The 24,649-nt window shown below is 26.9% G+C and overlaps 6 protein-coding genes across 9 annotated transcripts; 2 read left to right on the forward strand and 4 right to left on the reverse strand.

The window, feature by feature from the left end:
• Positions 1-321: 321 nt before the first annotated feature.
• LOC122528047 (phosphatidylinositol 5-phosphate 4-kinase type-2 alpha) lies at positions 322-7,692 on the reverse strand. 2 transcript variants are annotated; one of them, XM_043652735.1, is made up of 9 exons: positions 7,240-7,692; positions 6,358-6,455; positions 5,805-5,915; positions 4,891-5,079; positions 4,188-4,326; positions 3,808-4,107; positions 3,472-3,647; positions 3,252-3,394; positions 322-3,187 (listed from the first exon to the last, which is right to left on the reverse strand). In XM_043652735.1, the coding sequence occupies exons 1-9, from the start codon at positions 7,375-7,377 to the stop codon at positions 3,000-3,002; spliced, it is 1,482 nt and encodes a 493-aa protein (XP_043508670.1). In that variant the 5' UTR covers positions 7,378-7,692; the 3' UTR covers positions 322-2,999. The 2 variants fall into 2 exon arrangements, with proteins under 2 accessions (XP_043508670.1, XP_043508671.1); XM_043652736.1 differs by lacking the exon at positions 4,891-5,079 and having other exon boundaries at positions 7,240-7,658.
• Positions 7,693-9,382: 1,690 nt separating this feature from the next.
• On the forward strand, positions 9,383-12,874 carry LOC122528048 (carnosine N-methyltransferase). 2 transcript variants are annotated; one of them, XM_043652737.1, is made up of 7 exons: positions 9,383-9,593; positions 10,092-10,317; positions 10,681-10,838; positions 10,970-11,110; positions 11,189-11,351; positions 11,416-11,649; positions 11,719-12,874. In XM_043652737.1, exons 1-7 carry the CDS (start codon positions 9,487-9,489, stop codon positions 11,887-11,889), a joined length of 1,200 nt encoding a protein of 399 aa, XP_043508672.1. In that variant the 5' UTR covers positions 9,383-9,486; the 3' UTR covers positions 11,890-12,874. The 2 variants fall into 2 exon arrangements, with proteins under 2 accessions (XP_043508672.1, XP_043508673.1); XM_043652738.1 differs by having other exon boundaries at positions 10,092-10,299.
• LOC122528050 (protein KTI12 homolog) lies at positions 12,815-14,148 on the reverse strand. The gene is made up of 5 exons (XM_043652741.1): positions 13,839-14,148; positions 13,493-13,754; positions 13,287-13,425; positions 13,153-13,215; positions 12,815-13,016 (listed from the first exon to the last, which is right to left on the reverse strand). The coding sequence occupies exons 1-5, from the start codon at positions 13,996-13,998 to the stop codon at positions 12,819-12,821; spliced, it is 822 nt and encodes a 273-aa protein (XP_043508676.1). The 5' UTR covers positions 13,999-14,148; the 3' UTR covers positions 12,815-12,818.
• A 1,200-nt stretch (positions 14,149-15,348) lies between these two features.
• LOC122528051 (DET1- and DDB1-associated protein 1) lies at positions 15,349-17,291 on the reverse strand. Of its 2 annotated transcripts, none has more exons than XM_043652743.1 (4): positions 17,122-17,291; positions 16,481-16,619; positions 16,367-16,400; positions 15,349-16,251 (listed from the first exon to the last, which is right to left on the reverse strand). In XM_043652743.1, the coding sequence occupies exons 1-4, from the start codon at positions 17,140-17,142 to the stop codon at positions 16,158-16,160; spliced, it is 288 nt and encodes a 95-aa protein (XP_043508678.1). In that variant the 5' UTR covers positions 17,143-17,291; the 3' UTR covers positions 15,349-16,157. The 2 variants fall into 2 exon arrangements, with proteins under 2 accessions (XP_043508678.1, XP_043508677.1); XM_043652742.1 differs by having other exon boundaries at positions 16,339-16,400.
• Positions 17,292-17,527: 236 nt separating this feature from the next.
• LOC122528046 (TBC1 domain family member 31) lies at positions 17,528-20,294 on the forward strand. Its single transcript, XM_043652734.1, has 4 exons — positions 17,528-19,069; positions 19,145-19,614; positions 19,689-19,915; positions 19,969-20,294. The coding sequence occupies exons 1-4, from the start codon at positions 17,681-17,683 to the stop codon at positions 20,244-20,246; spliced, it is 2,364 nt and encodes a 787-aa protein (XP_043508669.1). The 5' UTR covers positions 17,528-17,680; the 3' UTR covers positions 20,247-20,294.
• A 175-nt stretch (positions 20,295-20,469) lies between these two features.
• On the reverse strand, positions 20,470-21,427 carry LOC122528052 (adenine phosphoribosyltransferase). Its single transcript, XM_043652744.1, has 4 exons — positions 21,342-21,427; positions 20,975-21,206; positions 20,818-20,896; positions 20,470-20,743 (listed from the first exon to the last, which is right to left on the reverse strand). Exons 1-4 carry the CDS (start codon positions 21,422-21,424, stop codon positions 20,604-20,606), a joined length of 534 nt encoding a protein of 177 aa, XP_043508679.1. The 5' UTR covers positions 21,425-21,427; the 3' UTR covers positions 20,470-20,603.
• Positions 21,428-24,649: the final 3,222 nt, after the last annotated feature.

The following is a 24,649-nucleotide window of genomic DNA, read 5'->3' on the forward strand; positions in this document are numbered from 1 at the left end:
CTGTGAAATAGATACAAATACAAACGTTAGAATAACAGAAGCCTGAATATGTACTACCAACAACGAAGTAGTAAACATATACATTGTTTCTACATAATGCGAATTGCGAAAATTTAAATTGGAAAATAAGTCTAAGTCTTTGTAATTTATTTAAACAAGCTTATAAACAAGCTTATAAATCTATATGCTTCAAGATTATAGTCGAACAAAATTTACGTACAAATCTTAAACTGTTTTCAGATTTGTAAGTCAATAGTAAAAAAAAAAAGAAAAGAAAATAAATATATGAAAAATTTGTTATTGTTTAGTAATAAATTGTAGTTAACAAAACAATTTATATTTTCTTTTATAGAATCTATAGTATTACAGAAATTGAGCGTATTTTTATAATTGTAATAACTGTTCTTTTGTAACACACCTTTAGCAATATGCATTTTCATTTACTTTTGTTGTTCTTCCAATATGTTGCAATGTATAAAATCATATAAAGTATCGAGACTAGATGAATACCTTAATTAGTAAAGTAATTAGTCGTTATATTATGATCAGTTTTAACAAATTATAAAAAATCGATTATTAGAATATTTAAGGATAGAGTATTATGCAATGATACATTGTCCGTTTTGCTTTAACATAATACAATGATATACGATCTTAAAATATAATTAATAAAATAGTATTTTTTATTATATAAGTTTATTGATTAAAAAAGTGAAGTTGCATTATTAAGTTACCTTGCATTGAAAATATTAAGCAAGATGATCTTGTGCTAATAATTATACCGAAGCTTGACGCATTCAGACTCGAATGATACAAAGAAACATTATGTTACTTCATATACTGTCCAAAAATAAATACATTTTCAACAAATTAATTTTAAATAATTTAAAAAAGAAAACGAACATAGTTAAATATAATATATTCTTCTCATGAATGAAATAATAAATGAGCATTTCATTCCTAATGCGTCAAAAAATATATTCCATATGTACTTCTTTATTTCATTTTTCTAATGAAATCATCGGCTAAATTTGACACTTTACAAATTAAAGGACACATGTATCACGCACAATAGGTACTTTGTTTTGTTCCCTGTAAATGTACTTCATGAACTAAACGAATCGATAGTCTTAACATCAATTCGCGGTAACTGAAATGACCAACGAGGTAACATTTACAGACTTTAACTTCTACTATCATTTTTTTGAAGTTTCAAGCTCTTACTATAGTATCTTCTGCGCATATAATATATTAATTCTCTCTCTTTCTCTCTCTCTCTCTCTCTCTCTCTCTCTCTCTCTCTCAAACCTACCAAAAATGAAATTTCTCACTGTAAAAGCCATTATATTCTACCTCAAATATTTAAACATTCCAAACAACACCACAGACACTAGACCAGAAGCATTATAATTCGTTTTAATGAAATTGGAGAGACTTTTCATAATAAATGTAGGCTTCCTTCGTGAAACACGTATCCCGTTTGTGATTATCATATGTAACATCAACATTAATTTTAATTCTTTTTAATAAACTAGTATTACATATCATTCACTGTCAAATGACGATAATTAATGCAACTTTTATAGCACATTATGTGTACCAAAAACAATATATGATACATTTTTCTATTAGAAATAGATATTTATATAAAAAAAATTAATGTAACAAAATTGCTAATATTATTAATAATTAATAATTAAAAAAATTATATTTTTGAATATTACATTGAGTAGCAGCTCACAAAATAAAACATTACCTACAATAAAATTTTCTAATACAATTTTTACGTGTTCCTGTTTGTACACATAATGCACAAAAATTAATGTTAGTTTGTTAAAATAAAGATAAAACATCAGGTCCCGCGAAGTTTTGTCGTATTTCATATTGGTGAAACACAATTGTTTGACTACATAATAACTTTTATTCATTAAAATAAATTCTATCATATTCAATAATTTTCTTTAATAGTCTATAGATACTTTTAGTATAAAATTTTATTTTTTGTCAATAGTCTTTTGGCTAGATCACGAAAAAAGTGATAATCTGTTGGGAAAATATGACAGATGAAGTAGAAGTTCCTACTATAAATCTTTAATCATTTTATTAAAAATTATGGTTCTTATCGTGCATTATCCTCGAATAAGAAAAATCAGTTTCTATTTCGTTGCAAGTTTTTCGTATATTTTACGTAACATTATCGAAAATATTTATTATTTAGCAAAAAGCTACTGAGCAGCTACTTCAGCAAAAAAAGACTTTATTAATAGAAAAAAATATCAAAAACGAGCTACACTCATATTGTAAACTAAATTGACATACTAAAGGTATCTGTAAACTAAAGAAGGTCAATAAATGTAATGTTTTACTAATAAAAATTATTATATACGGTGGACCAAAAATTACTTTCTACTAAAATAAATTTGCGAACGTTCCAGCGATCAACATTTGAAAGAAATAATTTTTAAAACATAATCATGTTTGAACCTAAATTTAATTTAAAATTAATAAAATTAGTTTTTTTATAGTTTGATGTTTTATTTAAAAAAAATAAGTGGAAAGAAACTTTTGGCCCACTCTATACAATAACAATTGTTTTTTCACCAATATGAAAAACGATAGAACTTTTCGTGAGATCTGATAAATAAATAATTTGACAATTGTCTTTATAGAAAAATTTTAATTAAATACTGAGGAATGGTATAAAAAACTTATTAAACATTCCCTGAAAAAAAATTCTCCACAGATCTAAAATTTTGTAATCCATGAAATTCTGTTATGCTTCTAAGTTTGTTGTAAATGTCATAAGGAATACTGAAATATATAATCGACAGTACTGACTAAATAACAGTACATATCAAATAAAGATATTTATAATCAAACATCAAAGTGCGAGGAACAAATGTTCAATGCACTAAACATAAACGTAAAAATGATAGTGTCATCATGACTTTTGAATAAGCGGTCCAAATTTACAAGCTTAACAACAATGAATAACGAGCTTATTCTATAGCTTTGCTCATGAATTCTATAAATCGCTTGCCATATTGTTCTGGATCACAGGTTGATATACCATCGACGTTAGCACCATACTTCACTGTTTTAGCTGCCTTTGCTGCTTGCTTACGTACACCATAATGAGTTAGCACATCAATTATGGCTAAAAAATAAATTTCCTTTGTAGGTGCACCTGGAATAAAATCAAATTCAGATGTTAATTTAAATGTTTATAAATTAGTTATAAAAAATATTACCTTCTTTACTAGGAATCGCATAAATATCTAATTCAGGAATTATTGCATCTTCATATTGTAAACTTGTGTCGCGAACCAACGCGGCATGTGGTGATTCAGGAGGCGTTGCCATACCTGCAACGCCGCTCCAACCCCATAGACGACTAATAAGAATATTAAATGTTATAAATTTCAAAAATAAAATTCTACAAAATATAAAATACAAAAATGTAATACATACTCTCCCATTGGACCTCGGGAATCAAGTCCACTTCCAGACTCACTATCATCTTCTTCTTCGTGATTATCCTCTTCTTCCTCTCTTTCAGCACGTTCTCTGTTTTCTTGCTCGGCTCGTGCACAATCGTGCAATCCAAGTAATAAGGAATAATCCATCAAATGCAATTTTGTTAAAAACTGTAATAATCAATGAATATTTATATTAAATAGAACAAATAATATAATATATTAATGTATACAAATATATAATTTATCAATGAATATTTATATTAAATAGAACAAATAATATAATATATTAATAATTAATTAAATAAAACAAATAAAAAACGAAACTCACGTCGACATCGGCGGTTAATGTTTCTATAAGTTTAGCTTTTGCTTCTTCGCCAATGTAAATTTTCGTTCCCTCTTTAACAAAATCATTATCTTTATAAGTAGGCAAATCTTTTTCCTTTTCTTTGTCAGATGCTTCACGATCTACTGTTGAGCCTTTTAGATCAAATTTTTTATGCGTAGTCAAATGATTTGAAAATACATTTCTTATGGCAACGACGTAGTGTTCAACTCCATCTACTGTTAAACGGTACATGCCAAGATACTGAGGTAACAAAGTTTTTCCGTGCCTTTCCACGATATACTAATATATACAAAAAAAAAATTGTCAATTTTATTTAAGAAGAACCAAATATATATAGTTTAAATAACAATTCTACATACTGGGTGATAATGTTTTAAAAACGAATACATCCTTTCCACTTCTTCCCTTGTAAGAGTTTTGATAATAAACAGTTTATCATAAGACTGATAAAATTTTGCACCACTTTTCCCAGATGAATCCTCTAATATGGGTTGTGACCTAAAAAAAGATAAAAATAATAGTAATTTTTTTGTTTTCAATGTTAATTCAGCATAATGGCATAGTATATTATTTACTTCCAGCAATAAAAATACTCTCTTTTCTGATTCTCTGAAACACTATTAGTATACCTCTACCACATATATCAGCATGCATATAAAAAAACAAATGATTATTTAAGCATAATAACTAACCAATTTTGATATTATTCATATATTATACTATCACAACCAAAATACTCGATATATACAAAAATATAATATATCCTATTAATATATACAAACTAAAAGAAAGTAAGTTCATGCTTTAATATTAATTCTAACTTTAACTCTTCTAATGTTTTATAAATATTTAATTATAAACATATAGTCTACATATAATAGTATAAAAAAATGTTGTGCACAATTAAAAGTATTAAGTTGTTAAAAATATTTGAAAACACTATAGAAGATGTGTACAATCAATTGTAATCTTTTCAGCTAATTCTTTGTATTTATGAAGATCTCATGAAAATATGTTAGCCATAAGCAACACGCACAAAGTGAAAAATCAAGTCTAGCTAACCTCAGCCGCTTTGGTTTAAAACTGTAGGAACGTAGTGGTTTACTTAGGACTGGAATTTGTGAAAGAACAGGAGAAGAAGGAAAAATTATTGAAGGAGCAGTAGCAGAATGCTGAACCAATTTATGAGTCTTCCCATTCCTAGTCAAATTCCAATGCCTCTCTGATAAGGAAGGATTAAATGCCCGACATCTAGCATCAAAATTTTTGTATTACAATTTACTATTAACATTACATTTTTGTATTACAATTTCCTATCTATATATAAAGAAATGAAATAGATTCTTTGTTTCTATATATGGTTATGTACATTTATGTAACTGAAATATAATACACCAAATTTTATATACTAAAATATGTTAATGACAATACTATTGTGCCTTTATTAAGTTTCTTTTACTATATTTAAATTTATACTGAAGTAGAAAAATATGTTTTTCTTGTTCTCTTATATTTTAATACAAAATTAATTAATTTTAACTAATACCATGACATAATTTTTAATTACAATTATTTGTTTACGAGTCATTGAGTGGATTATTCTTCCTCCAAGTAAAGCACCTAAATCTGCAATACTTCAGAAATAAGTAAATGTGCTATATAGCAAAATAAGTAAAGAAATATTCACTAAATTATAGTAATACATATAAATACTTTAAATATATATTATAGTTAAAGTAACATATGCAGAAAGCTATCACATAGAATAAAACATATCTTTAACATGCAATGCAATAAAATAAGACAAAAATTTTAAAAAATAAATTATACTTTACTTCTTGTTTGTATTGTACATCTAAAATAAGTACTGTATTTTATAATTACATTAATAATATTTTTCAATTATTCTCTGAAATGAACTTAATAAACTTAATTTCCAAAAACATGATATATAATTCAAATAAATTACTTTTTACCTTGTCATTGATTCCTTATAGTCCAAATCATCTATACCAAATCTTTCCCGTAAATTTCTGAATACTAGAGGACAATATTCTTTAAACTTAAAATGTGAGGGCATATTTTCCCTAAAACAAAAAATTAAATATATGAGTAACTTTTTACTTGAAGATAATGAATTTTTAACACATGTAACAAGTTAGTTTTCAATAGAATATATATAATATATAGATTTAGCAATTTTCATAAATAGTTCTCAAACATGTAAACATCCCTTAAATTAATGAATAGAACTGTGAATATTTTTGTCATTAACTATAATTTCAGATCAAGAGGACCTTCATTGAATCTATTATTAAAAGCAGTGACCAACCTAAGTTCAGTATTTAGCGATATATTTAGAATAGCTATCTCAGAAAGTTACTTATTTTACATTTACATTAATAAATTTTTCTTAATATTAAACACATTACTTTTCTGATCCAATTCATCATTAAGTATAATATTTAATATTATAATATTTTTTCATTCTCCATTCTATATGTTGTCATATAATTTAATATAACTTACTTGTTAAAAAGATGATTATCCACTTTTAACTTGCTATAAGCTCTGAAATCATCTGGCAGGAGCACTACTGGTATATTAACATGACTAAGCTCATTTATCTGTAATATGTGTATGTCAGATGTAACATTTATATAAATACAATACAATTTCCTGGCTAAATTGATATTATAAATACCACCGCAAGAGAATAATTAAAAAGTTAATTAAAAATTTACTACATAGAATTATGTAGAAGAAGTATTAATTATACCAAAATATATAAATAAATACTTGTATATCTATTGCACGTAAATTTATCAGATAAATTTTAGATACTGGGATTGTACCTACATAGGTGTCATTATCCACAAATGTATATAGAAATAGTTATACATATATATTTGTAATATTTTTTCTTAAACTCTAAAAAAATAATTACATATTAAAATGTAATAAAACTGATTCAACTATGTATTAAGTAATCCTTAACTTTCTTGAATCAATGATATACTTCAATTGATATATAAGTTGATTTTTCATTTTATATAAAAATAAACATAAGATAACTGTAACAAATCATAACACGATATAAACATAAACAAAATTACCACACTGTAGTAAAAAATTTATTACAAGTTTTTTGTTACTTTTGATAGCTAGTGAAAATTTACTTTATTTTCATAGAAAACCTTTTATAATACTTTACAAATTACTCGAATACTCGTTCAAATACATGTTCTCAATTTCGGAGAAAATTATCGGACTAAAATCGCATTAACGTTGAACGTAACACAGTATAATGCAGCATTTTTGAAATTTCCGATTTCTTACTCGGACAGAGTAAAAAAAAAAATGGCATTTCGATGACGTACGACGCTGTCACGCAGTTATATTGATACTCACCGTGTGATTGACACCCCACATGAAAACACTAAGAAGAGGTTCATTTGCACGAAACAGCTTGACCTTTTGATGTTTAACACGAAAATGTTTTTTTTTAAGCTTACTGAGCCCACTAGACATTTGTGTTGCACTGGACATGTTTCTTGTGCTAGTACCTCCTATGAATACTTCTATCAACACCCCCGTTATACACTCAGTGAAGAGTTTCAAACAAATTCTTACACTGTCGTCATCGTGAAATGCCTGTATGGCAACATTAATCGTGGGAAAAAGTTACAAGCCTGATGCAATATTCGCGGCGAGGTACCAAGTGCACCCTACCGCGGTTGATTGGCGACTGAGCTCCTTTTAAAAATGGCGTAGACGACCATGTCCTACCTGCAACTTGCAATAGCTATAGAAACTCTGCGGATGTGCGAGTTGCGCCTTGGCATGATTTCCGATCGTAGCAAACAAATTTCACTTGCAGCAGAATTATCTTACAGGGAGGGAACAATAAATTTAGTAACACGGGGCAAAGTAGAAAAGAATAAATTACGTAATATAGAAATGGGAATAAATTGATGGATAAACTAAATAATAATGGAAGAAAAAAATGTAAATAATAATGCAAGATTGTCGGAAAAAGTGAGTCTGAAATGTCAAGGAACAATGATCTTTATCAAAAAAAGCAAGCATATATACATAGTAACATATAAGAAGAAACAAGGTAAAAAGCACTAAAGAAAAATAAAGAAAGCAGCAGGAGTTGTAATAAAAAGCAAGAAGAAAACTTACCAAAATATGCAGTAAAAGAAAAATAGAAAAATAAAGAAATTAGAAAGCAGTAAAGTTATGTAAAGAAAGACAAGTTAGTAAATTAAAACTCACACATATAGATCTTAATTAAGATTATATTCTACTATGTGTGATGACATTTGTTAAAAAGTTGTAACATTTATTGTACATGATACATGATATAAACATATAGTACATGATATAATTTACAATCTCCAATGATTAATACTTTCTAGAACACAGTCTACAAATTATGGTCTATAGCCTATGCCTATGGTTATAAGAATATTATAAGTCAAATTTAGAAATAGTACAAGATAAGACAATATACAGGAAAAAGTTATCAACTATTTATATATTTTATATTTTTGTATGTTTATGAGAAATAACTTATAAATTCTATAATTATAATTATGTATGTTTTAAATTATAATTATATATATGTTATTAAATCAAATATAAGAAATAATGTTGCAATAGGAAAAGATAATATAAATGATAATGTAATAAGAAAATTATATACAAAAAAAAATCCAACAAATTGAAATATAAAGTTTTAAATTCTATATTCTATACCAAAGGATAATGAATGCTAAAGAGAAAGAAATAGTTCGAAAATGGTTAGTTTATTAAACAATATAGAAGGAAGATCTGAAGTGCCATCCTTTAGTCAAAACGTATTATTATTACTATGTACATGTAACTAAAGAATAATACTAAAGAATAAATAAACAATTAAAATTAAAATTGAGATTTCCTGTGTCAATGCAAATTGCAAAATATTAAACAAATTTTACCTAACTTTTCACAAAATTTGAATGTTTGAAACAGCTTAAATTACTGTGCAAATTATAAAGGACATTTACATTATTGTAAAGGATAAAAAAAATGATGATATTTATTCTTGTAACCTCTCTCAAAATAAATCATTTTTTTTAAGTCATATATTTTTTGTTAATCATAACAAATCATGTAGAAAGATTATATTATATAAAGTATACAATATTACGAAAAATTAAGGAATAAAACTTGCAACTATCTGTTTTTATTTAAAACATAAGATATTTTCTTTTATCAACATATCAGTTTTTGTGCAATTTATAATTTATACACTTATATGATTATGAAGTTATACTTTTATAATTGAAATTAACCGCAGAAAGTTTAATATCGCACGAAACCAAATAATGTAACTCTCTCGTATTTACAGTCAATTTCTAATATATAAGTGTTAAATAAATAATATATGATATATAAATTGTTAAATAAATAATTGAAAATAAAAAATAAAAATAAAAAGCATTGAATATTAAATAAATAAAACTTGTAAAATCTGCCGACAATTGAGCCTTAAAGAACGATTTGTCGTAGTAATGTAGACGCGTCGTAACGCGTGCACCAAGAAAGCCGCCACTGGACGTTGTGCTAAAAAACTCATTAAAATATTAAGTTGCACGTTTGAATATAAAAATGGAAACAATGTCGAACCCTTATCCAAAAAAAATGCACGACACTTATGAGGATGAGGAAGAGAGAAAACATTTTCAACGTATTGTTTCAGCTTTCAAATATTACAAGTAGGTATATCGTGAAAGATTATTTTGTTTAATTGACTTTTAATTCTCGAGTCGATGTTTTGTTCTTATCTTTATTGCTTTTATTCTATTGCTTTTTTAATCGTACATAGTACCTCGGGTAAATTTATAAGATGTCGATTATGATTTTTTTTTTTTTTTTTTTTGATAATCGTTACAGATTCTTATTATCGTCTTAACCTTCAATTATATGGTACTGCGATATATTTTATTTGCAGTTTTACAGTTATTCCATAATTATGGAAATTAGATTGTGTTATATATAATATAATTTTTTTTTTAAATAAAGACATGATGATTTGTATTTAACAGAAGAAATTCATAAAAAAATTTTTCAATCAAAATACATTAGCCAATTACTGCCCTACTAAAATCAGTTTCAAATTCATAACTATACAACTTAAAACGATGAAATGTAAAATTTGTAGCAAGTGTAATTGTACTAATAAATATTATTTATATCATAATTTTTCGTTACAGAAATCATTCACTATTAAGGGTTAAGAAAACAGAATCCTATTTGCTATCACTTCCAGCCCATCATCAAAAACTGTTATCAAAGTATAAAGAACATCTACAAGAAGTTAAAAGGTGTATTGAAAATAATGATGAGATAATCAAACTTATCATAAAAGATGTAGCGCATATTTTTGAAAATGTGAACCCAACTACTGCACAGACTGACAGTGTAAGAAAAGTTCACCTGGTGTGTGGCATGTATATTCTGTTGTACAATATATGTTTTTAAAATTATGATTAATTATTTCTATTAATCTTGTTAAATATAAACATAATTGTGTTTGTATCATCATATAATATTTTACTTTATTTTATTGAAAACAGATATTTCGAAATTATATTTACATGTTTATTTAACTGACCATTAACATTGTTAAAGTCTTCTTATGTCTTATGTATAAGATTTTGTTGTTATAATATTATCTTCCTAAGAAAAAATATTTAATCTATTTCTCTCATTCAAGCTTGGATTTTTTAAATCATTTTAACAAGCTTCTTTTTTTATAAAAATATATTCTATTGTACAAAATATAGGTAGGTCTAATTGCAGACATTAAATCCTCGTCCAGTAATGGCTGATCAAGAAAAGGTCCAAGCTACAATTAAACAACTGGTTCGTGATTGGAGTGTGGAAGGTACCGAAGAACGAATGGCGTGTTATCAGCCTGTTATAGATGAAATTATGACCCAATTCCCTGTAGACTATTGGTATGAACTTTTTAAACTTTCTGATACATATCAATAAAATATTCTATTAACATATATTCAGATATAGAATAGCTAAAGTGATATAGTAAGACATAGTTCAGAAAAATATGAAATGATAGGTAAATTTCCAGTACACCATCAGACGTGCAAATTCTAGTACCTGGAGCAGGTTTAGGAAGATTAGCTTATGAAATTGCGAGACGTGGATATACTTGCCAAGGAAATGAATTTTCCCTTTTCATGCTATTTGCATCTCATTTTGTATTAAATAAGTAGGTAAAAATTAAATATTTTTAATAAATATTTTAAATATTCCCTTTAAAACAAATTTTATTAACAATATATTATAGATGTAGGGGAGTAAATTCATACCAAGTACATCCATGGGTGCATCAGTATATGAATAACTTAAAACCTGAACATCAAACTCAAGCTGTGTTCTTCCCAGATGTAAATCCTAGTGATCTTCCAGAAAATGCACAGTTCTCTATGGCGGCTGGAGATTTTCTGGAGGTAAATATCTCGATATATTAAAAAATAAATAAGTATTTTAAAAATTTCTATTTCCATACTTTAGGTGTATACAGAAGACAATCACTGGGATTGTATTGCCACATGTTTTTTCATAGATTGCGCAAATAATATTGTACAATTTATTGAAACTATCTACAAAATTTTAAAACCTGGAGGTATATGGATAAACCTTGGACCACTATTATATCATTTTAGTGATATGCCAATGGAAGATTCGATAGAACCAAGTTATGATGTAGTTCGTGATGTGATTCAAGGTTTTGGATTTCAATTAGAGGTAACCAACTTCGTAAAAGAATATTAAAAAACATTATAATTGAGTTTTTATAATTTATAACATTTTCAGAAGGAGGAAACGCGTGTAAAAACACGATATGCACAAAACATTAATAGTATGTTGCAATGTGAATATAACAGCGTATATTTTGTTTGTCGAAAACCTAAAAGACACATAGATAATAATATAAGTCATAGAAATGGTACTGAAAGTAATGGTATGCAAGAACAAGAAAACTAATTATTGACGACTTCCTGTATTTCACTTGTAAGAAAAATTGATATAATTGTAAATGCGTTACATAATAGGTTCATTACTACAAAAACAAAGCTGTTATACTTTATGAATCAAGTCAATATTAGGTAATTTGAATCTAAAAAAAAGTAAGAAAAATCTTTAAATATTGTTAAAAATTAAGCTAATATTTTTTTATCTAGGATTTTATTTCACTATATGTAACTGCTAAATATTAACAGCTCTGTTGTTAACAAACTAGACAATAAAAATTGCGCAGTTATTTTTTTAAATACCGACAAAAGTTGATTCAAGTTCAAAATGATTCTTCAACAATTTTGCAATTTTTCTTTTTCTTTCAATTTTGATATTTGTAATTTAGTATATTATTAATGTTTATTGTTTAAAATATTTATCAAATACCGTGATAATACAAAATAAAAGAAGCTTGATTTGGTTGCATGTATATACTACGCAATATCCTTTTTTAACTGGTTTGAAGACAAATTTTATTTTAATTATCAAATTTATCTTACAAACCAATGTTGCCTTGTATAATTCTGTGAGTTACATTAATATGATAAAGAGCGTGCAATTCTATAATTTGAGTGTTTCTTATTACAGTGTTCATTATTTCTTCTATTTCTTGAAAGATATATAATATTCAAATCACACAAATATCATCTGTTTCAAAATTGTTTATATTAACAAAATGAGTAATTAATAACATTTGAAATGCAAATATGCAGGCTACAATTACTATAAAGTAAGCCTAATGATGTACTGATGTAATTTTTTTTATTAAAAACAAAAATACGTTTTTGAAAATTTGATCAATAACAATTTTTGTCTCATATAAAATAATTTATTTTTAAAAATATCTTTAGTACAAAAATATGTTGATTAACGATAAAATACGCTAATGCTTTGCTTACTTATAAACTTTTATTAAGATATTGTACAAATAATGATGCAATTTGATTAATTTCAATTTGTTGCATTTTACTATAAGTTAAAAATTGTCTTCGTAACCTCATGAGCTGTGCTGCAGTACACGAGTTTTGTACTGTTAAATTACAACCTGGTATTTTAAATTCATTTTCAATACCCAATTGCTTAGTTGATAATATTGCCTTCACAAAAAAAAAAGATACAGTAAACAAAAATGTGTTATAACCTGTCATAATAATGTTTATGTTGTTCGATCTCATTATTTACTACAAATTTTATTATACTTGATTATTAAGTAAAACTTTTTGAATAACTTACATTAATTACTTCTTGAGTGACTGCATCCAATTCATATAAATAATTAGTCGATGATAATGGTGGCTGAAATATGATGTAATTAATCAAATTGATAATTTAATTCAATTTAATTCAATTTATGCATCAATACTAACACATTGTGTACTTAAATTTGGTTTTGGTGCTTTTGCTTCATATAACAATTTATAAATTTCATCAAATTTTAGTTCATCTTCTGCTGATGTGACAAATAATGGTAGGTCCCAACGATTTTTACTGTCTGGTATTTCATACCTACACGTTTACAAATCTGTGATGACATTCCATTAAAAATGATTACAAATTAATTAAACATAATTACCTCATTACAAGTGCATCAAAAATTTCTCTATTATATCTTTCATACTCTGATCTTCTTTTATTCCACAACCAAGCATGTTCAATCGGTATATCACAGAATATTATACACTGAGGAGTTTTATATAATTTTGTTATACAATAAATCTCATAGCGATATCCTTTAATATAATTACTACCATCAATAATTAATATATCATTTGTATTTAACATTCGTTGAACCATTGACTTTATGTCACTTCTCACACTTTTTTCGTTTTTAGAATCTATAAAAGTTAATAAGATAAAAATAATTTGTATGTTCTGCTTTAAAAATGAAACTAAAGTGGTAAAATAAAATAAAATCTAACCAGCATAAAATTTATTTCTATCAAAACCTCTTTTAGTCACAATATCAATTTCATTTATAATTTCTACATTTTTTCCTTTATTTATAAAATATTCTTTTAATTCAGAAGTGCGTGTTGTTTTACCACTGCATGGTATACCGGTAATAATAATAAGTGGCATTGTAAAATTTATTTTATATAAATCGATACTTTAGGTATTTCTGAATACAGTCTTGTAATGCATTTATATGTCGTAATAAAATAAAATTGTAATAATATAATATATATGAATTTGTAATGAAGTTATATAAAAACATACAATAAAAATAGAAAAACAAACATTAAGCAATTATAAACATATACATAGTTAGTATTCACAGGTTAACAGATTTACGCTATTGCGTGAACTTGTCTTTAATATAATCGCGTGAATCTAGCTTCAATTAGAATCAATAAATCAGGCGCAAAATTTGAATTAGCTGAATATATTTACAAACAGAAAATAATATTGAGTAATCAAATAAGAAAAAAATAGAGCCTGAAAATAAGAAAATACTTTATTAGTTTAATTTTATCTATTACATACATTGTCCAATTAGCAGTTCTGAAATAAGAGCTTTAAGAAGATTCTTTTATGTGTTTTACTTTCTTCTTCACGTGTATAATTCACATTTTCTCATTGTTGAAGCCGTCTTAAGAGCGAATAACCCTAGAAGACGAAATTTTGACGAATGTAATGGAAATTCATTTGTCACTGAACTAGAATAATTAAGCACAAAACAGCGAATTTTTCCCCATCCAAGGCTCTACAAGCTGCTTATTTTAGTTTGCCAACTCCTCCGCCATGAAAATGGTTTCTATTCTGTGCATTCTTTCCTGCCGCAGCGAACCATACAAGCAGTTTTTCCGATCTTTCTTTAACTTAATTAAGCCAAACCTAAAATGAAGAGATCGATAACCGATCAAAAAAGTAGGGACATAGACCATAATCGGCCCGCGGATCACTAGTTCACCACCTCTAAGGAAATCTAAATCTAGAAAAAGAAGAAAAAACGGACGACTTTTCCAAATTATATCAATTTTGTTTATATTTGACAAATATTTTTCGAATGATATATTTATTAATATTAGTTTCTAAACAAGCAACAGTTAAAAATAACAATAAATATGTTTCCAATATTTGCACATTCCGATCAAATTTGTGTTTCAACGGCTCTACGGACATAAATCCATTTATATACTTATTTACATTTTCCAAACTTACTACTAGATAGATATATTTAAAAAGTTTAAGTTTCTTCTGGACGTTAAAAATGTAATATAAAAATCAGCGTTGTAAATTAGGGTATGAGAAAAATTTGAGAAAAAGATAACAAAAATGAAACTAATGATAAAAATTTTATAACTAAACAAATATTGAAAAGTAAAATTCTAGTTAATTCTAAATTAATTTTCGTTATTTTATTGCATTCATACAATATAAAAATGGTACATAAAATATTGGTTATCTTTCATGAAAAACGAAAATTGATTAACATGTTTTCTTTATTATGTAATGCATAACGTACTTGCATCAAACTTTAATACTTATTTGCATCAAGTTTATTAATACTTCCATAGATTTATGGGCGTAAATATATACATACATATTACCAAGGTTTTTTTTTAGTTAAATTCTTATCTACATTTTGATATGATAATACTACAAGAAAAAAGAATTTGATTTCACACTTATAGAATAAAAAATCACATACATATTTTTCTTGTAAATTAGATGTATATTGAAAACTTATCGTTAAATATGTAAGACAGATTTGAAACATGCGTTCATAAAAGTACACAAAATTATTTAGTGATGCTCTATTACGATTTAAAATAAAAAAAACTTAATAGTTCTTTCCTTGTAATATACAGGTGTTACCTTTAGTTAATTTTTGTCAATGAACACATTCATTTATACATATTGTGCAGTATACAGCAATTATTATTTAATGTGCTAGATACGAATTTTTTCCAATTTAACTTTATGCATGCAATGTAGTATAAAACAAGTACCATATACATCTCACGTATCTAAAGAAACGTTACTTAAAAACGTTTCTTTCCATATTTTTGATATTTCACATAATATTTAACTCAAATTATATATCAAAATTGAACCCAAACCTGGTTTTATGTATGAACTTTTTCTGCATATTGAATAATTTTTTTGCATTGCAGATGCATCTTCGATATTTAAAAATCACGTAATATAATAGACAATAGAATTTAATGAATAATGGAAATGTAGTTCATCAAATAATGAAAATTATAACCAAGATGCATTTTAAAGACTACTATTCAAATCAAGACGTGGCCTCTTGCTGTGAACTGTAGCAGCATCATCTTCAGAGTCACCATTAGCAGACAAAATGTCACGTTTTCTATCAGCATGCTAAAAAAAAAAATATAATTGATAAATAAATTTAGTCCAAAATACTAACAAAATATACTGTTTATAAAAATATATGTAATTTTATACATTTTTATCCCAGTGTTGGTGAAGATACCTTAACAATATAGTTGTTTTTTCTGTTACTATAACTGAAAATAATAATTATAGTTATAATTATTCATTCTCATATTTACTACTGAACTATAGAAATATACTAAAGTTATCTTACTTTGTTCTGAAGGATGGTCTTTTGTAGGAAGATAAACTGAAGGTTTTTTTACACAAGTTCTGTTTCCACTATCTGTGTGAAAATTGGCAAAGTTGTTTTCATTGTGTGAAGGTAAACCCTTTAAGAATTCAGCAACAGACTAAATAAATAAATCAAATTATAATTAAATTAAGGAAAATTAATAATTAACCTGGGATTACCCACATAGTCTAGTGCAGGTACATCCCAGCCCCTAGACTCTCAGGTTAATTAAATTCCCAGGTTAATTAAATTTTTTAATAAAAATTCACTAAAAATTCCTGACACTCATATAGATAATGTAAAATTTATTGAAAGAAATATTCACAAATTGTTGTTTTATCTTATGCATTATGTTACGATAACTACTACAGCAAAATTATTAGTTAAATAATTTAAATTATTTATTTAAAAATGATTATTAAATATTTAAAAGTAATCTTACTCATCTACTAACGAACAATTACATCAAAGACATATAAAAAATAATTATTTTTGAGAACTGAAATTTGGGTTATGATTATTTGCTTTCATAACATTCCGACATAAGTTGTATATAACCTAGAAATCAACTCATAATGACAAACAATTTGTATAAAATTTAAATAAAAGTTATATCTCACCATTTTATAATTATCTGACATATCACGTTACTAATCACCTGATACACTTTTTATTTTTTACTAGAGAGAAATCAATCTTTAAAGCTCTTTAATTGATGAGGAATCAACTGCCATCATTACGACAAACAACCACAGAATTCAAACTGTCTAGATCTTATTTCTCTTGCTAGTTAATGACATAAGAAGTAACAAAAAAACTGTCACAAATTCAAAGCGAAAGAATAGAAAATTCGAAAAGCATGTCGTATGTTATAAAAATAAATTTAAAAATTGCAGAATAACTTTCTCTTTTGTTCAACAATTATGTACTCTTACTAATAAAAAATTAATTCACAATATATACAATATATCATTGTAAAAAGTAATCCAGTACAAAAATCTATAAATAATTTAATAACTGTACGATAACACAGTTTCATTGTTAGTTTTCTCTTTCTTTTCATTTCTTAAAAGAGGGATAGTGTAAATATGTAATGTATAACATTTTTATAACATAAACATAACCTAAGAAAATCGTGGTTACCGAAATGAAATCATCTTTTGTTTAAAAATTAATATAATGTATAAGAAAAAGTGGAAGAATTTAAAAAAACTTGATAACAATAGCTATGAACTTGAACCAGAAACAATTAGAAGGACACAATGCTCGTTAAAAACTAATTTTTCGCATATGGCATTTGATTGGAATGAAGAACGTTTTATTGTAATTGATACAGCAGGATATTTATATTATATCGATCTACTGAATAGTTGTCCTTCCTATCAAAAATTGGGAAATATTGGACGAGCAACATTTGTGGCATTTAATCCCATAAATAAGCTTGAAATATTGGTTGGTCTTGCTACAGCTGACATCAAAATATTGAGACTAAACAGAGATGTTTCTCAATTTTGCTTATTAATTGCTCATAAAATACCACCAATATATGTGTCGTTTTACAAAAACTATTGTTTGACTTCTTCGTGTAAAGAAGCTATAATATGGTGTTTATACTCTTGTAGTAAAACTCGACAATTAAAAGCTTGCTCAAGAAATTTTATGATAAAAAAGGCAAGTTTTTCAAACTTAGGGCATATTGTTATTCTATACTGTAATGATATTTTTCAAGTATGGAATTTCAATCAATTGGAAAATAATATCAAAGTTGATGCAAAGCTATTTGGAATACGAAATATTAAAGACTTTGTTTTTACACAAAATGGGAGAGCAATGATTATAGCTAATGCTCAAAATAAAGTTGTCATTCTGAATACATATAACTGGAATTTAATGAAAACACTGAATTTACCAGAAAATTTTATTGGAGTGAAATGCTTATTACTTGTACCATCACCTTTGGATGGTGGAGCAAACAGTATAATGGCATATATTTCATCAAGCTGTAATCTTTATTTCTTTGACTTAAACCAATCCTGTATCATCGATATTCTACAGCCTATTAAATCGATAAAAAAGATTGCTGTTTCTCCCATTGGTAGTTACATAGCATACATAGAAAAGGAAGGTCATCTTAAATTAATAATCTGCGAGAAACTATTTTCAAGAAAATGTGAATCTTTGCAAAAATTAACAGAACCATGTAAACCACTTGCTCATGGAATACATGATCACTTACAATGTGTTAGGAAGAATATTAAACATGAATTACGTATAGAAAGATTAATGCTCATTTTAAAAGAATTTGGAGAATATCCTGAAAAATATCGTACATTAATATGGTCAACTATTTTAGATTTGCCAGCTAATAAAACTGCATACAATGCCTTGGCTAATAAAGCTGCTAGTACAAATTTTACTTCAGATATTTTGAAGAATTATCCATTAGCTAGTAGAAGTAAACAAATGTTATTAATGACAACAGTTCATTATTTAATACAATGGTGTCCTTTATTAATACAATGTTCATTTTTACCAAACTTAGTTTTCCCGTTTGTTATGGTCTTTCAGGTAATCAAATAATTCATAATATAATAAAATAATATAGCAACATAGCAGAAATTAACTACTTTATTTTTATTACAGAAAGATCTATTACTTGGTTTTGAATTAATTATAAGTATATTATTAAACTATTGTCAAAAATGGTTTGAATATCATCCTTTACCACCATTAAATGTGTTAGGTATAATAGAAAATATTCTTTTACAAGCAGATCCATCTTTGCTGAATGTTTTTTGTGAACAAGGAATAACATCTAGTGAATATGCATGGCCTCTTCTAAAGACTGCAATGAGTGAAGTCTTATCTGGCCCTGAATGGTTAATTTTATGGGACAATCTAATATCCTTTAAAAAACCTTCACTTTTATTGATAAGTATTGTGGCATATAGTATATGCTCCCGTGAAATTATCATTTCCTCATTACAAACACAAGAAAGTATTAAAAAGTATTTTACTAAACAAGGTCATGTTGGAGCACAAGAATTGCTAAAAGTTGCTCAACAGCTTGATAATAATTTACCATTAAGAATACATCCTAACCATTATCTCAGGTAAAGCAATTTTTTTTTTTAAATCCAATATTTTTTTATTGCTATATTAAGTATTATTATATTGTATTTCCTAGGAATGAAATAATTACATTATCATCCAAGGGGATATATCCATCTATTGTGTCACATGATTTTCCGAAATTTTTAACAGACAAAATATCTATTTTTGAATTAGAAAAGTTGAAGAAAAAAAGAACTATGCGTGAACACAAACAAAAAGCTATAGAAATTACAGAAACGAATAGACTAAAACATGAAACAAAATATTTTATGGATCAAGTCAACGAAATAAGATTAAATGGTATGTACATTCTTGAAATATTAGTACATAAATTGTAACAATTCAAATTTCAGAGGCACAGAAGTGTTTCAAAGAACAATTATTTGATTGGGAAAGAAGAACAGCTGAACCAGAACCAGCAAAAACATGCAAAGTTAGTCGCGAACGAATTTGTGATCAATTTTATGATACCTTACATTTAGATTTAGGTATTACAAGTGATAAAGATATTCTAGATTTGAAAAACAAAAAAACAAAACGACTACAAAAAGATGTAGATGACTTGGAATATGAAGTACAAAGTTTTTTAAATTCATTAAGATCTCAAAAATCAAAAATAATTAATAGTTAATGTCATTTATATATTATAGAATTGTTAAAATAGCATACAATTACAGAATTATTATTTCCTTTGTATTACGTTTGCAAAAATAAAGATTTTAATATAATAAAATGTCATGTAATATTCAAAATTTGTTGAGAGTTATACAAATTTATTATAAAATTTTTATACAACTTGTAAATATTATAAAATATCTTTGTACATTAAATTACAAAATAATAAAACATTTTATGTACAGATACATTTTACAAAAATATTGTTTTTTTTTGTTCAAATGCTTTGCTTTAAGAATGTTAATAATATTGCATTTAATATTGTCTAAAGAATTAAATGAAATTGTGCTTCCACATTACCTCACAGTAAAGGTTAATCATATTGAACCAATGAATGGACAGGTATACCAAGCTTTTCTCTCCCTTTTAATCCAGATAATTCGATTATTGTTAAACATTCAATCACTTCAGCTCCGCTTAACTTTAATAACTTTATTGCAGCTACCATAGAACCTATAGATATTATTAAAATTCATTCAATTTTACTTCTAAGATGCTGAAAAAATTTATGTTTCTATATTATTCACCTCCTGTCGCTAGTAGATCATCTATAATAATTGTTCGTGCTCCTTTTTTTACATATTCTGTCTGTATTTCAAAAGTTGCCTACATAAATGAATGAAATTGATAAATAATATTTAGAGTGACACTGAAATAAAATTAAATTTCATTTTATATACTAACTTCTCCATATTCAAGAGTAAAAGCATGTTGCACAACATTTCCTGGAAGCTTTCCTTTTTTTCTAATTGGCAGAAAAGGTTTTCCTAATTCCATGCATATAATCGGTCCAAGAAGGAAGCCTCTTGAATCTAAACCTACAACTAAATCAACCTCCAAAAATAAGATATGTTCCACTATTAAATCTTTCATTGCTCTCATTGCTACAATGTTGCGGAATATTCCAAATATATCCCTGAAAATATGTATATAATGAATCATAAAATATAAGAACTTCATTTCATAAATACATGCAGTTAACTTGAAATTAACTACATGTTAATAAATAAGAAAAGCATAATTGACTAAAGTAAATCATCTTATTGCTTACCGAAATATAACACCAGGCTTAGGAAAATCAGGATAACTGACGATTGCATCTCGTAATAATTGAATTTTTTCATTTTTATTCATACTGGGGGATTAATGATCACAAATGATACTGCATACGATGTATTACAGAAAACAATAAACAAATTTTTGTTAGACTTTACTTTAGAGGACCAAAAGTTGGACCTTTTCTTTAATTTGGTTAATGAATTTCGACCAAAAATACAAGGACGAAGAGATCCACTGCTTCAGAGGTAGATTTATCGTCTACAAAGTTGAGCATTTTTTATCGCTTTTGATAGGGCAATAACGACGACTCTATATTGTCTTCTATCCATGTTTTGTCCAATGAGCGGGATCGCTAGCTGTAGGCAGACGTACGTGAATGACGAATCTATTTCTCGAGATAAATGAAATATATACAGCAGAATTCTGTTTATATAAACTTGTTAGAGAACCAATAATTTAGTATATAATTGATACAATAGCCGTGATTTTTTGTTCATATAATAAGAGTTCACGTTTAAATACGTGGAGTCAACTAACTAAAAATTGGTTCAATTAGATAAAGTTCGTATAAACGAAGTTCTACTCTATTTGTCATTATGCGTTTTGCATATACATATTTTCTTTTTCCGACTTAACTCGACAAATAATTGACAGATATCAATTTTTCGTATGCCTTTTGAAGATTTGCACAGCTTTCGTTTACATTTGCGTTTCCCCGATATATCTTTGTTCAGAATTAAGTTTGGCATATATATATTATTTTTGAGTCGTCGTTTCAACAAATTCTTTGAATTGACTTTTATCTATAGATGACACAAAAGGAGTCAAACTGGTGGGCAGAAAAAGATTGAATGAGAGACAGAGGCCGATATCGTAATGACAACTTTACTACCGACCGCTTACGTGATTTTGTGACTGCGATTTCGCCATAAAAATAAAATTAATTTAATGATTATTAAGGCATATGTTATTACGTACACTGCGTTATTATATAACGTAATGTCATAATTAATTCTTTCGAGACTATTGGAATAATACGTCCCAATGTAACTCATGCGGCTATTAGAATATAAGCCTCCAGCTGCCTAATAAACAAATTTTTTTTTACACACGTAAATATATAATTTTCCTGTCAGCACTTGAGTCTCATTAAGATATATGATCTCAATGTAAAACACTGACGGAACAATATAATACCTTAAACTTGAAAATATAGAAAATACCTTAAACTTGATTCTTTTTTATACATGAATATACAGTATTATAATAAGAATTATTGCATTAATTATTGAAAAAAACTTTTATTTACGCTTATTTGACTTCGTAATAACTCACTAATTTATAACATATTTTTTAATAATTTACAATAATAAATATAGGATTGAATTTGTCACAACCAAGCATTATCGTGCTATGAAAAAAAAAAAATGTATATAATATTTAAAGAAACGAATTTGACTATGAAGTTTCCTTCGCTATTTTGTGTCTGTAGGAACATGATGTGCCGCTTTATACCAATATTTGTAAACACTTTTTTCTATGAGTCTTTCACAAGATATTTCGAGACAAAGAAAACTTCTTCAAGTTCTGTATCTACTAATAAGTAAAAAAACGTCATATTTATTTCACAGATATTCATGGATATGAATTATCTATTGGATTGTCCGAAAAGTTCGTGCCGTTTTTTAAGGAAATTTTAAACGCAGCGCATTTAAATTTCGATATATATTTATTGAATTATATAATTGGCATTTTGTTCTACAACCTTTCTCCATATATCATGCAACTTGAATATTCCATCCTTTCAAAACCTCTCGGGTTTTTCGGCGAAAAACTTTTCAACATGATTTTTTATTCCAACCAGAGTTAAAATTTTTGTTATTAAGGGAATTTTGTAATGACCTAAATAGGTGAAAATCTGAGGGTGCAAGGTCTGGTGAAAACGATGGGTGGGAAAGCAGATTCCAACCAAGCTCCAGCAACTTTTGTAGAGTAGTCAAAGACACATGTGGCCGCGCATTGTCCTAATGAAACACGACGCCCTTCCAATTCGCTAGTTCTGGACGTTTTTGATCAATTGCTGTCTTTAATTCGTCTAATTGCGAGCAATACTTTTCCGAATTTATCGTCTGATTGTTTGATAGAAACTCATAATACAGGATTCCTTTCCAATCCCACCAGACACAGAGTATGACCTTCTTCGGATGAAGTCCGGCTTTTGGGATGGTTCATTCCGCTTTCCCCCAAAATCTTTTCCGCTCAACATTATTATAAATAATCCATTTTTCACCTCCTGTCACTACTTGCTTCAAAAATGGTATTTCCTCGTTACGTTCATAGAGTGAGTCGCAAATTGAAATGCGATCCACCAGATTTTTTTTTGGTTAAGTGGTGGGGTACCCATACATCAAAACGGTTTATACAGTCAAGCTTCACAAGATGCTCGTGAATAGTGGATTTTGATGTTTTTAACATTTCTGCTAATTGACGTGTCGTATAGCGTGGATTATTCTCAATTACTGTTTTGATCTGATCTTCGTCAGTGGTGGAGCACCTACCCGGCCGTTCCTGATCTTGAAGGTTGAAATCATCAGCTTTAAACCCATTTTCGCAGTTCTTTCAGCTACAGCACTTTTACCATAAACAGCACATGTCTTGTTTGCTGTTCGACATTTTTGCCTTTCTGGTAAAAGAAAAGCATCAAATAATGTCTATAATGCACTTTGTTTACTTCCATATTTAAAAGCGTATAAAACTAACAAATATTAATGAATCCAAACTTTTTTCTAAATGCCTGAAGTATCACTTTTTAGAATAAGCGCATATGTCATTTGTTTTCAAACATTCTAATATATTCAGATAATACATTCTAATATATTCTAATGCCATCTACCGAAAATCGGCACGAAAACTTTCCAGACAATCCAATATTTATCATCATTCATGTTTATAAAAATATCATATTTTAATTAATCTCTTTCAATACTTCTAAATAAATGTAAAAAATCAAATATCCAGTAAATTTTTCATTTAAATTTGTTTCAACAATTGTTTCAAATTATTACATTCTTTTATTAATTAAGTTTCGTTCAATTCAATAGATAAGTTCCGATACAAAATTGGCAACATTGTCTATATTTTATTATTTTAATTTCTATCACTAGTTAGTCGATAGTAGTAGAGTTGTTTATTGTATAAAATTTGTTTAAATTGGTAAGAATGTGATACAAAAATAATAAAGGTTTAAAGTTTCCCGAATGTGCTAACAAAAATGCATTGAATATGACGTCTATAAAAATT

This window comes from Frieseomelitta varia, unplaced genomic scaffold (genome assembly GCF_011392965.1).
Source record: "Frieseomelitta varia isolate USP_RPSP 00005682 unplaced genomic scaffold, Fvar_1.2 scaffold_244, whole genome shotgun sequence".
In the NCBI taxonomy this organism is placed as follows: Eukaryota; Metazoa; Arthropoda; class Insecta; order Hymenoptera; family Apidae; genus Frieseomelitta; species Frieseomelitta varia.

Excerpts from the sequence above, each read along its gene's own strand:
- LOC122528048 (XM_043652737.1), top strand. The coding sequence starts at position 9,487 with ATGGAAACAATGTCGAACCCTTATCCAAAAAAAATGCACGACACTTAT. Across the intron at positions 11,111-11,188 it reads TCTCATTTTGTATTAAATAA|ATGTAGGGGAGTAAATTCAT; the intron begins GTAGGTAAAAAT and ends AATATATTATAG. Across the intron at positions 11,650-11,718 it reads GTTTTGGATTTCAATTAGAG|AAGGAGGAAACGCGTGTAAA; the intron begins GTAACCAACTTC and ends TAACATTTTCAG.
- LOC122528047 (XM_043652735.1), bottom strand. The coding sequence starts at position 7,377 with ATGTCCAGTGCAACACAAATGTCTAGTGGGCTCAGTAAGCTTAAAAAA. Across the intron at positions 3,648-3,807 it reads CATTAACCGCCGATGTCGAC|TTTTTAACAAAATTGCATTT; the intron begins GTGAGTTTCGTT and ends TGATTATTACAG. Across the intron at positions 3,188-3,251 it reads TGCGATTCCTAGTAAAGAAG|GTGCACCTACAAAGGAAATT; the intron begins GTAATATTTTTT and ends ATTTTATTCCAG.
- LOC122528046 (XM_043652734.1), top strand. The coding sequence starts at position 17,681 with ATGTATAAGAAAAAGTGGAAGAATTTAAAAAAACTTGATAACAATAGC. Across the intron at positions 19,070-19,144 it reads CGTTTGTTATGGTCTTTCAG|AAAGATCTATTACTTGGTTT; the intron begins GTAATCAAATAA and ends TTTTTATTACAG. Across the intron at positions 19,615-19,688 it reads CATCCTAACCATTATCTCAG|GAATGAAATAATTACATTAT; the intron begins GTAAAGCAATTT and ends TGTATTTCCTAG.
- LOC122528050 (XM_043652741.1), bottom strand. The coding sequence starts at position 13,998 with ATGCCACTTATTATTATTACCGGTATACCATGCAGTGGTAAAACAACA. Across the intron at positions 13,216-13,286 it reads CAAATTTAAGTACACAATGT|CCACCATTATCATCGACTAA; the intron begins GTTAGTATTGAT and ends ATCATATTTCAG. Across the intron at positions 13,017-13,152 it reads TCACTCAAGAAGTAATTAAT|GCAATATTATCAACTAAGCA; the intron begins GTAAGTTATTCA and ends TTTTTTGTGAAG.
- LOC122528052 (XM_043652744.1), bottom strand. The coding sequence starts at position 21,424 with ATGAATAAAAATGAAAAAATTCAATTATTACGAGATGCAATCGTCAGT. Across the intron at positions 21,207-21,341 it reads AAGCCTGGTGTTATATTTCG|GGATATATTTGGAATATTCC; the intron begins GTAAGCAATAAG and ends ACATATTTTCAG. Across the intron at positions 20,897-20,974 it reads TTACTCTTGAATATGGAGAA|GCAACTTTTGAAATACAGAC; the intron begins GTTAGTATATAA and ends TCATTTATGTAG.
- LOC122528051 (XM_043652742.1), bottom strand. The coding sequence starts at position 17,142 with ATGTCAGATAATTATAAAATG. Across the intron at positions 16,620-17,121 it reads TGTCAGATAATTATAAAATG|TCTGTTGCTGAATTCTTAAA; the intron begins GTGAGATATAAC and ends TTATTTATTTAG. Across the intron at positions 16,252-16,338 it reads ACCAACACTGGGATAAAAAT|CATGCTGATAGAAAACGTGA; the intron begins GTATAAAATTAC and ends TTTTTTTTTTAG.